Genomic DNA, 12,934 nt, shown 5'->3' with positions numbered 1-12,934 from the left:
CCCTGAAACCTCATGTTATGTGTAGTCTTATGATTTATCTGATTTTTAATTTTTATGTTACCAAACTGTGGTTTGTTTTAATGGATGGATCTCAGAATCAATCCATTATTTAAGAAAAAAGTTAGAACAAGTGCAGATTAAATACATACTTGCTCTAATACTTTTGCTTTATTTTTCCTCTTTAGGAACAGTGGAATCAAAATGAGCCAGTCTGCATTGTAGAGCAAATTTCACCTAATTTATACTTCCCAAAACAAACCCAAACTAAAATATAGTTATCCTTAGGCATTTGCTCTTTTCATTCCTCGGTAACTGCTAATCATGCAGAGCATTTCTTAGGTGTCATCTTTCATAAAACTGTTCCTTGCCACACACGATGTGTGCTGATGTTGTGCTTTGATGGGATGGGTGGCTGTTAAACATATAAGTTTAAATCTGAACTCAAACAACATTCTAATTTGATTTTAATCATATTTAATCATTGACGTACTGGGTGAACACTAGCCTACAATGTGGTTCACAAATCTGTCATCTTGTGCGAATAAGCCATCTGGTTAATTCATCAAACTATGGTTCAATAAACCAAGTTAGCACATTGTGCAGAAACAGCTACTTGGTGCAAAGAGCTCTTTAACTGAGGCCAATATCTTAAAATAAAGTCAGAAGCATTTCTTTGAAAATATTATAGTCTGTCATAAATCTGACTCAAAAATGTTTTGCACGGAAGGCTGTTTTTTTAAAAACATAATATAGGCCAACTGTATTGTAGCTGAGAAGAGGATAGTGTTGTAGAAAAATGCTCTCATTACGAATCTGCTCTAATCTTCTAAACTATGCCTAAATTTTGGAAATCCAAAATCAGAACATTTGGCATATCAAAAAGTTATAGTGTCTACTGCTGGCTTAATTTTTTTCTTATGCATAACTGCCTGTTTACAGACAGCATCATAATATTTTAAGTTCCTTTTGCTTCCCATTATGCCCCATTATAATTACATCAACTGCAGTTTGGCTTCCAAAATTGTTAACATTTCATGGGGCAGATATACCCAGTCCTTATATAGCCTTGCCATATACATTTGGTTCTAGTTAAATATGATGCATTACAAAAAATAACAACTAGTGCAGAGGCACTCAGATTAAGTGAACATAAATTGAACTATGCAAAGAAAACATCAGATTAAGTAAGACAGAAATTTAATCTTTCTAGATGGTTATCTTGAAATTGCAGAGGAAAGACCGTTGTATTGATGCCATTATTGCAAATACTAAATTCCCTTACTGAAGAAGCTCAGTGTAAATGCATCTCCAGATTGCTGGTATTGATTTCTTCTTACGTCATTCCAAGCAAATGGATGTGATGGCATGTAAATAAACATCTGGATTCATAATTTGAGAATAGTGTTATTGTTTCATCATCCCAGTAAAGTACTTTGTGGCACAAAGTATGCAGATATAAGTAGAAAAAGAAGAAACAGTGAGTCAAGAGAAAACCAGATCTTCATCCTGATGAAAGTGAATTGCTGTGGACTTGATAGTTTAAAAAGAATAAAGCATGACCTCACCAATCTTATTTATGATAGTTCTGAGTTGGTTCTGAGACACTGGCCAATTGCCAACAGTTAATTATCTTTTAACTTACCAGTTTAAGTATTTTTTTAAATTTTGTGCGTGATGGATTTTGGACATACCCTCTAATTAGACCAATCAGGCTTTGAAGTACTGGAAATAAGGTTCTGCATTGCGTTATATTTCTCACTGTGGCTTTGTCCAGACCCTATAATGGTTGTAGAAACTGCCAAGTGGGATCAGCCTAGTCATATGGAGCATTTCCACTCAAAAAACACATCAATTGCACTCCAGAATTATTTAAGTTTGGTGAATCCTGTGACTAGAGTCATCCAAGAAGTTCTAAAAACACTGTAGTTATACAATGAACAATTACCACAAAACAAACAAACAAACAAACAAACATTTCCCACCACTTTTTTTAATCAGTTCTCTACTTTTTTTCTAGCTCTAAGATCAGAAAAGCTATGCTTCCATGTAATGACTTTAAGATGTATTCCTTGGTTGCCTTTAGGGTGCACAAGGCAATGCACAAATATATCTGGCCTCCACTGTGTGGAAGCAATGAGAAATAGTAATATTATTCACTACCATCAGTTCCATACAAAAACCTCTGAAATGGGTTATTAGAACACATGGAGCTTAACTAACTTCATTGGTTAGCCAGTGGGATTTGCAAGGAGTGGCATCAATATATCTAGTCATTCCCAATGCTAGTAGTTAACTCACTAGTTAACCTCAGCAGGGCTGCCTGCCAAAATTGCAAGAACATTTCCCAGAGCCTTCAAGAAGCTTTGGCTTTATCTGTCTCCTGGGAAGAATATCCACATTTTTCCTCCACCCCTGCAGAGATGGAATACAGCAAACGATCCCAGTTTTGATATGCTAGTGGAATCAATAATATCCCTTCCCATTGTCCATTCAAATAGAGGAGATTAAGGCCAAAGTTCATTCACCCATAACGTTGAACAAGAAATGAATTGAAAGAGGTCCATGAAATGCCGAGTTGCATCCTGGACACAAAAATGCACCAGGACTAAATGCCTTGTGGTTCTCAGCACTACGTCTGAAATTTAGGCAGGAAGGTTGGTAGACAGTAGAACGGACAGTCCACCAACAAAACCTACTCCTGCCTCTGAGCTCCACCACCAGCTACAGATGCTTGAACGTGGCAAATTGGATTGGATCGGACCAGGGAAATACAACTCTGACTATAAGCATTATTATTTTAAATAATAAAATTACAGCCAGCTTTGCTTCCATATTTGTAGAAGACATGGGGCAGAATGCACATGAGCATGCACATGCAGAAAAGATTGATGGGGGTCTTACAGAGAAGAAGATAAATGATTCTACAAGAATATAGAAAAACCTGGAGGGGGGAATATTAATTGCACCTATACATTTGATAAATATTTATTTTTTGCAGAAGAAAAATGCATACTAGTTTAAACTGTCATTATGTGACCCTATATCCTATTTCTCATATTATTAGCAATACATAATGTGGTAGTTTATATTCAAAAATAAAACCAGAATGTATATACCTCATGTATTTATCTAGAAATAAACCAAGGTTACTATGGTTACTGAAAATCCATTACCTTTGAATACAGAATGAAAAAGTTTGACTTAAAGTGTGCACTATTTATTATAGTATACATCAAGAGCCTTCAGGGGGTTCTCTAACTGGACTCATTTTTCAGTGTCAGAAGTGACCCCCCACACTAGTAGCTTATGGGATGTGCCTGGCAAGAAATTTTTACTGGATGTATTGCTCCGTATCAACTACACATGCAGAAATGCCACATGCATAAAGACTTGCATAAGCAGAAAATGGACTGCAACTTGTTCAACAAGCTAAACTGTGGTCAGTTTAGGACCAATCAAATAAACAGGGATACTATGCCAGGGCAACTAACTGAATTAAGCTGTCTTAAGCTAGAGGCAGTTTTCGGTGTTATTGGACTGGGGGTGGGGGATGGAGTTGTGTGAGCAGATACCAACAGCACACACGCAGCATCACGATCTGGCACACAGCAGCAGCTGCCAAGAAAGCAGCTCCTTGGCAAGGTTCAGTGCAGGTTGGGCCCGGTGCCTGAACTGGTGAACCAATGCGGCACCAAGGAAAATTAAAAACAGAATCAGTTGCTACCACTAGGTAACCTCCTGGCTAGGAGCCATAATTGTGGAAATATTCTGCTGAAGACACCTGTAATGTAAAGCCAGCCTTGCTAATGCCATCATTTCGTTTGCCCAGGTTCTTGTAATAAAAATGCATTCTACTGCCAAGATTTCAAAGGTCTGATCAACTTAACCTTGCCTGTCTGCCATGTATGCAAAGCAAGTTTAATTTCCTTTGTGATTCAGTATTTAGTCACTTGACAAAAGAATATTCAAACTCTCACCTCACACCACTCAGGCTGCTTAATCTCTATTGCTAACTCAATTCTGAATGCTCTGCAAGGGTTTTAGAGGAATTTCTGAATTTCCATGAGATTAAAGTGTGGAGTATAATCCAATTAGGGTGTAGTCTGAAGATTTAAGCATATTTATCACACACAAAAACATAAACAGGACTGTATTGTTAACTGCTTAAAACTTTAGAATGCTTAGTTTAACATTTCTTTTTTCTGCATGAAAGGCATCATGATAATAGTTTCCCTGATTGGCTGTTACAAACCAAGCTTTTGTAAAATTGTCTCAAGTAGACTGGCCCAATTCCAAAAGGAGTTTGATTATTCCAGGTCATGTTTGAACTCAGAAGATCTGCTATGTCAAAGGATGAACAGGAATAAAACTGCAACCTATTGAATCCAGGAAATAAGAGTTTTTGTGAAACTGGATTACTCAGTAATAATCTGAGGATTTGCTCTGATTCTGTGTTCTGGAAATACTACATGCCTGTAGTTACACCACTAAAGCCTGAACTCTCTGTAGAGGGTAAGAATCCACCCCACATCACTCACAAGTGGAGTTGGCATGTACTCATGACGCTTCAACACTCCTGCCCCAGTGCTCAACATTTTCTGCCTCCTTTTTCCCCTTACCATAAAAGAGGGAGCAAACAAGAGCACGTTGGAACAAGGGAGGCAGGAGGTAGGAGGGTCCAGAATGTACGATGCCATGCATTCCCTAATCTCTGAAATCTTGCTGGATTCATTAATGATTACCCAACAGTCCTGCCCTCTTTTCAAATCCTTAAGCACTCTGAAATAGCTTTAAAGACGACAATCTTAAAACAGCGTACATTTTAGGAATTTTGTTAGCATAACAACATGGGCTGCGTGTTTGGGTATGTGCGTAGTTGTATAGCTACATGATATTGCATACAATGTCTCTAACTTAAAAAACGAATCCAAATGCATGCTGTAGTGTAAGTTTTTGAACTGTGGTCCACACGTGCAGAGTTAATGATGCATGTGATATATACCAGACTGATGTAACAGTTAATATTAAGTTTCTTCAAATTATATGATTTCTAGTGGTCAAAACACAGAGAAAATGATTGTCTATAAGGATTATATAAGTTTTATCTTTGGCTTCAGGGAAATTGATAGGCTATTGGAGTGCTTGTGAAGTTTCATTCATTGTGAAATTCATTGTGAATTTCAGTATGATTTGGTGATTCCAAGTTTTTTAATCTCTTCTTATAATACAGGAGATAGGAAAACACTCTGCACCTTGATAGACATCTGAGACATCTGCACTGTATTCTTTCTTTGCTTGGTATAATGGCCACCTCCAGAGGAAGGGATGAAGAGAAGGAATAGCATAACTGCATAAGGAAAGAAAGGACTGAGTGGAGGTAAAAACCCGGTACAGGTGTAGTCCACTGAACATCTATTGTAACTATTCATCGTCCATCAGAATCAGCAGTTCTTCACTCTACCTTGGTAATTGGATTTCATAATAAACATGCCTAAATCCAACCACTCTATCTTAAATGGATAGAAAAATATTTGGGGGGCACCATCCCTCTGGCCAGAGGCAGGAACTGCCCTCTCACTTTTAAAATTTAGAAAGCTTTTAAAACATGGCACTTTCAATGTATGATTGGAGACTCTAGTGAAAATGGAAGACGTATTTGAACTTGGGATGAAGCTAGTTGTTCTGATGTTATAAGGCATCACAAATTTTATGACTATATTATAGTTGGGATTTTTTTATCCGCACTCAATCGTTACCGATTCTGTGGCGACTGCTTGGACGAGTCCCTGCAGTTTTCAAGGCGAGGTGTTTCGGAAGTGGTTTGCCATTGTCTCCTTCCTAGAGCAGAGCCCAGCTGGCAAGCACAGAAGGCAGGGTTTCCATTGCTTCACGCCTTTTTCGGGCGTGCACGGCTTCCGCATTACCGGCAACTGCTCCCGTCTCCCGTGCAAGCGCTGCCAGCATTTTTCCTCCCACTGGGGTGAGAGTGCCCATTTATCTACTCATGTAAGTTTTCGAGCTGCTGGGTTGCCAGGAGCTGGGGAGGAAGCAGGAGCTCACTCTGCTGCATGGAGCTGGGCTCGAACTGCTGAAGTATCGACCATTTCTGGCCGGCAACTTTCAGCGTCATTAAGCCGCTGCGCCACCGCGTCCCCATCTTATAGTTTATAGTTGATTGTATATACAGTCGTGTGAAAAAGAAAGTACACCCTCTTTGAGTTCTATGGTTTTGCGTATCAGGACATAATAAAAATCACCTGGTCCTTAGCAGTTCTCAAAAGTAGGTAAATAGAACCTTAACACACACAATACTCGAGACCACCAAACTCCTAAAGCTTTGGCTTTTCTAGAGGTAGTCACACTTGCTGATGATCAATTGCTCAAGGGCATTTGATTAGCAGCACCTGGCTCCTACTTAGCCTCTTCATACCTATGGAAGCAGTAAGGGTGTACTTAGTTTTTCACACATGGCTTCTCGATTTTGGCTTTCTTTTTGTAAAATAAATGATGACATGGCGTAATACATCATGTGTTGTTGTTCATCTGAGGTTGTATTTACCTACTTCTGAGAACTGCTAAGGACCAGATGATTTTTATTATGTCCTGATATGTAAAACCATAGAACTCAAAGAGGGTGTACTTTCTTTTTCACATGACTGTATATTATGTTTATTATGTTGATTGTATATATATTATGTTTATATTATATTGATTGTGTATGTGTGTGTGTGTATAATGGTTTATGGATTGTATTATTTGATATTTTTGATAATTTGTTAATTCTTGTAATGTTATGTATTATATAGTGTTACAGTAAGCCACTTAAAGTCAGCTAACTTAAACATTTGTAATAAAAGCATTTTAAATAATCACACAAGTAAATAAGCGTTGAGTAGATCCTAACTTGAAAATAACACTAGTGAGAAAGTGAACCACCTTATAACATGAACAGAAATATCATGGACTAATAAGGCTGCTTTTAAAGGAACAGGACTAAAGTATAACAACCACTGGAAACCATACAGGGAAGTTTTGATTAGCCTCCACTTAATTAATGTATGTATATATTGCTCTTTGTTGGGTTGTAGAGGTTCTTTGAGCTTGGTTTTTCATTTGGCAGATATTTCACTACCTCTCTAAGTAACATCTTCAGTACAATAATGTTAGAGAATTGAGGTTTACTGGTTAGTTGTGGAACATATAAGTGCCTGCCCTACCACCCCTATACATGATTAGGGGGGCTGCATTGCTGGGGGCTGTTTTCTATGGGACCCACACAATATATACCCCACAATTTCATAGAAAAGTGTATATCCAACCAACACCATCACAACCACTCTAGGTAGCATTATAGGCCAACCCTATATATATCCACTCTGAATTCAGCGGGACTCCTGAATGAAGTGAGTATTGAACTGCAATCTTAATGAATTTCATAATCACCGTCTGCCTAAACCAGTAATAAACTCATTAATTCCAGTTGAGTTTGTAATGCCTAAATGCATTTTTAAAAAACCTCTAGACAATATCCTTGTTTAGTGAAGTTGCTTAAGCAACCATAACTACTCTGTATATTTGCTTTAATGCTGCTACCAAGAGCTTAATACCCACAGTGGCATCATCACACAAATGACACAATTATGTGCATCAGTTGTCTCATGATATTGATGCAAGTACATAAATTGTGCCATTTGGGTGATGACATCATGATGGACATGTTGCCTTTTGCCTCCTTTGCTGCCCATAGATGGCCATGTAGGTATGTATGCCCTGACAATTTAGATGATCATCTTATTCAGACACATAATGAAGTTATAAAAAAGGCTTTAATAGACCATACAATAAAATGTTGCAGTATGGAGTACTCATTTCCAGGGTTCCTCATAGTTAGCTATGACCTCTTCCAGAACAATCAGTTTTGAATTCCCTGCTTTTTGTTTTCATTTTCTGCCAATAGTGAAGCCGTCAGTCTGCTAGGCTATTTATAGGGAGGAGAGGGTGGGGGTGGGGCTTTTAAAGTTTTTTTGAGAATTGAGTTTCCTCATAAGTATATGCGACAGAGAATAGTTATGGCCTTGTTAACATATCACTCAATGACTAGTAAAAGGGGAATCTAATCCTTTATGTGGAGTCCTTGGGGTTCTCTAAGCTTGGTTGTTTTCTTGCAAACGTTTCATTACCCGGCTGGGTAACATCTTCAGTGCTAGAATGGAATGGGGTTTGCTCTCTGTTTATATACTGTGGCATGCCCTGCCAGTGTTGGTGGGGGTCTGGGTTTTGTTTTGTTTTTTCCTCTGGTAGTTCCTTGATTAGGGTATTGTTTACTGCTTGATTGTATGTCTGGTGGTAATCCTGGTGTTAATCTCTGCTTATCTGAGTGATGATTGCTGGTGAGGAGATGTTCTGGTCTTTTGTTTTCCTTTCTATTGTCTCTTTTGAATAGTGTGTAGATGTTGTTTATCTCTATGTCCCTGTTGATGGCTGCCTTGTCTGAATACCAAGCTTCCAATAATTCCCTTGCATTGTTGGATTTAGCTTGGTCTAAGATGCAGACAGTTTCCCAGTTGAAACTATGGTTAAGTCTGTCCATGTGTTGTGAGATCAAGGAGTTTTCATCATGTCTTCTGAATGCTAGTTGGTGTTCATGGATGCGGTCTGCAAAAACCCTCTTTGCTGATGACTGTGTGCTCCTGGTGCACAAAGGCAGGCTTGCATATAAGTCATTTACTGATCAGATGGGGAAAAGGCCTGGGTTTCTTTCGCAGCATCTTTGTGGCACTTGCATGGTTGACCTCGAGGTCTCTTCCCAGACTCCAGTACACTATAGCATAATTGGAAAGGCATACAGTGGTCATCCATTCTGATGACGTGTCCCACCCACATCTGTGCTCTGATAATCAGGGACACAATGGACTCCATGCGATCCAAGACCTTCATGTAGGAGACATGGTCTTGCCAATGAATGCCAAGGATGGAGCAGCGAGTGCGCATGTGAAATTTCTCCAGTTGTTTGATGTGCCTTCGGTACAGAGTCCAGGACTCACATCCATATAGGACATAAGGGATAACCACAGCTCTGTAGACATTCAGCTTTGTGGAGATATGGATGTTGTGTTGATAGATTGCTCTAGTTTATAGCCGCCCCTGGCCGGCCTTGCTGATCCTAGAGTCAATTTCTTTGTCCAAAGACCCATCACTCAAGATGATGCTTCCCAAGAATCTGAAGCTGTTTACATTTGTCAGCTGGGTGTCATCAACAGTGATTTTTGGTTCTATGGGGTTGGAATTTGGCACAGGCTGGTAAAGTACTTCAGTCTTGTTCAGGCTAAGAGTCAGGCCAAAGAGCATAGCAGCATCTGAGAATTTGTTCAGCTACAGATGACTGCCTTTGTGCACCAGGAGCACACAGATATCAGCAAAGAGGGTTTCTTGGATGACTGTATGGAGGCACTTCATCTGTGCCTTCAAGTGGTGAAGGTCAAAGATGTCCAATCGGTGCCTGATGTAGATTCACTCCTTCAGACCCTGGACAGCATGTGACGACATGCAAGCAAAGAACTGATTGAACAGGACTGGGGCTAGCACACAACCCTGTTTTACCCCATTGGAAATGGCAAATGCAGCTGATGTATCACTGTTGTAAAGATCCTGTTCCTCGTGGAGTAGCTAAATCAACTTCATGAATTTCCTTGGGCATTCATAACATCTCAGGATGATCCAGAGAGCCTCCCTGTTTAATGTCAAATGCCTTTGTCAGGTCAATGAAGACAGAGTAAAGAGGCTTGTTCTGCTTGATGCACTTTTCCTGGATTTGCCTGAGGACAAATATCATGTCTGCTGTACTCTGTTCTGGCCAAAAGCCACACTGTGCCTCTGGGAGGTTCCTTTCCAAGACTCTTCAGGAGAATGTGGGCAAAAAACTTGCCTGCAATGGACAGCAGTGAGATACCCCTGTAGTTTCCACAGTCTGAGTGCTTCCCTCATTGTGGTTCTCTACAAAAATAAGGGCATCACGGAAGTCATCAGGAATCTCCTCTGTGGACCAAATGTTTTCCAAGATGTCTTGGAATGCCTGTAAGGTATTTGGGTCTAGTGCTTTGTAGATCTCAGCAGGAATGCCGTTCTGTCCTGTTACTTTGTTTGAGTTCATCTGTGAGATTACTTTCTTGATCTCATCTGTAAAGAGAGGCAGGTCTGGGCATCCAAGATTAGCAGCTGAGGAATCTCCTGTAAGACATCAGGATCAACTCTGGATGGCCTATTGAGTAGGTCGGAAAAGTGTTTAGCCCAGCGGTTTTTCAGACCTTCCTGGTCTTTGATCAGGCTCTACCCATCAGATGACAGCAGGGAGAAACATCCTGATTTAGAAGGACCATAAACTGACTATGGTGCTGAAGAACTCTCTGGTGGCATGCATGTCTGCATAGCATTCCACCTGCTCAGCCTTTCTCCGCCACCACTCGTCCCACATTTCTCACAATTTTGTCTGTATTTTGGACTGCAGGTGCTTAAACCTGTCTTTGAGACAGATGATGGATCATTCTGCTGGTCTGCATAGGCCTTGTTCTTGGCCTGGAGGGCTGCTGAAATGGTCTCATGATTTTCATCAAACCAGTCTTGATGCGCCTGGGTTTTCAGTCTGAGTACAGTTGTTTCAGTCTGTGTGATGACATCTTTAAATTGCATCCACTTTTCAGAACAGATTCCTACAAGTGGTAAATTTCCAGAGAGTTTTTCGTTAAGTACATCTTGGAAATGTTGGACTTGGCCTTGGTCTTGCAGTCTGCCAATGTTGAATGACTTGGTTGCTTATGATATAAAGGGGCTATGTGCAGGTTGAGAACCAACTGGACCAACCTGTCATCTGTCCAGCACTCAGCACCTTGCATGGCTTGGGCGATGGTGATGTTTTTAAGGTTGTGCTGATGTACTATGACAAAGTCAAGTAGGTGGCAATGTTTGGATCTGGGATGCATCCAGGTAGTTTTGTACTTGTTTGTAAGTGTGAACATCATGTTAGTAATGCAGAGGTTGTGTTCGGCACATTTGCTCAGAAGCAGCAGGCCATTGCTATTTAGTTTTACCACCTCATGTCTCCTGAGGACTCCATCCCATTTGTCATTGTCTGTCCCCACTCTGGCACTGAAGTCACCCAAAATGATGAGTCTGTCACTGATGGAGGTTGTTCAAATAATCTGGTCCAGGTCTTTGTAGAAATCGTCCTTGTCTTCGTTTGGACTCATGAGAGTTGGTGTGTAGGCACTGACAATGGTGATATATCGGGACTTGCTGAGAGGAAAGCGGAACTTCATAATGCACTCATTTATTCCAGTGGGTAGGGTAGAGATGTTCTTCAGCAGAGCAGTTTTGATTGCAAAACCCACTCCATCAGTCTGTGGATTCCCTTTCCAAAAGAAGGTATATCCACTTGCTACTTCCTGTAATGAACCCTTGTCTGCCAGCCTGGTCTCACTGAGTGCAGCAATGTCAGTATTATAATGGTGAAGTTCAGCTGCTATGAGTGCTGTTCGTCTTTCAGGCCTTGACACCTTATCTCTATCCAGCAAGGTGCAGATGTTCCAGGCTCCAAAAATGAGTTTTGTTTTTCATGATGCTTGACTGCTAAGGAGATAATTTGCCAGCCATGGTTAGCTAGCCAGATGTTGTGGAGTGGGCAATGTTTAGGGTACCTTTTCTAACCCCCTCCCTCAAGTGAGGTGGGCAGTGCTATCCTAGAAGGGCTACCCAGTCACCTTGGATGCTGCCGGACATCTCTGCTGCTCCAGGTACTGAGATGAATGACCACTGGTCCAAGGGCCACCCATGTGCAGATTTGTGACTACAACAGTCAGTGGTCATCTCCACCTGTTGCTTCTCCACTCTCCCATCACTGCACGGCTCAATGAATTAGGTTTGGACTGAGATGAATTGTAGATGAATTGTAGATGAAGATGAACTGCACAACAGAAAGCTGTGTGTGATGGAGTTTTAAGTGGAACAGCCATTGCACAGGGGCAGTCCCACTCTCTTGGCATAAGAGATCTTAATCCAGTAGCATGGACAACCGTTATGGCTGGAGACCTCTCCTGCTGCAGTGGATGGCCAGGATGTCTAAGTGTCTTGTTGTGCTCTTAGTGCTCCACAGTGCCTGCTGGACCTGCCTTCTTGACCATTGGACCATTGATTGGTCTCCTCCGCTCAATCTGCCAGGGCTAGATTTCACATGCTGGGATAGACAAATCCCCTACTCCACCCAGGGTCGAAGATCCATCGATTACCCTCACTTGGTTTGGCCTGTCTGCCAAGACAGTTTACCTGGGTGTGGCTCCTGTGTGTGTTACAGCTTCTTGGAGAGCTGAGTGTCAGGTGGGAGCCAAAGGTGAACAAGCAGCCCTAGAAAGGGCATGGCAGGCCCCTCTACCAGAGGTGTGACCCCTCCCTGGACAACCCATACACACTTAGCTAACATGTGTAAGCAATGGCCTATTATGTCCCACACTTGACTCAATCTGAAGTTTAATTCTGAATGGATAATCAGGCAAACCTAGGGGAAGGTCTATATGGTAACCTCTGGTGATTATGTAAATTTTCTCCCCAAACAACTCACCTTTGACAATAAACTTGGTTTCATTTCCAGTATAAATTTGTTGAGCTTCCATATATAAAATGTACCGTGTTATTATCCCATTTGGTGTTTTTGGAGGATCCCAACTCAACCATAAAGATGTGGGGAATGAAACAGCTATGGGTGGCTGGACATTTTGTGGAGCTGTAGAAAGAAATAAAAAAATACGTTAAAAAAGATGGCTTCATGATCAGATGAGATGTATGATTTAGAACCATATGTTTTAGATTACTTACCTTTATATGTATGCAAATATTTCAAAATATAAAACTGACTTTTATTTTCGGTGCCTTTGAATCAGTGTCAACT

The 12,934-nt window shown here is 40.7% G+C and overlaps 1 protein-coding gene across 1 annotated transcript in view; it reads right to left on the bottom strand.

The window, feature by feature from the left end:
- USH2A (usherin) overlaps positions 1–12,934 on the bottom strand; it is a 484,310-nt gene that overhangs the window by 292,403 nt on the left and 178,973 nt on the right. Inside the window, 1 exon segment of the mRNA XM_088132494.1 lies at positions 12,608–12,769. Within this exon segment, the coding sequence (XP_087988620.1) occupies positions 12,608–12,769 (162 nt within the window).

Source organism: Python bivittatus, unplaced genomic scaffold, assembly GCF_059951505.1.
Source record: "Python bivittatus isolate LINGU-HERP-01145 unplaced genomic scaffold, Pbiv_v1 ctg000020_np1212, whole genome shotgun sequence".
Lineage (NCBI taxonomy): Eukaryota > Metazoa > Chordata > Lepidosauria > Squamata > Pythonidae > Python > Python bivittatus.
Note: the sequence above shows the minus strand (reverse complement) of the source record. Positions and strands in the feature narration are given on the sequence as shown.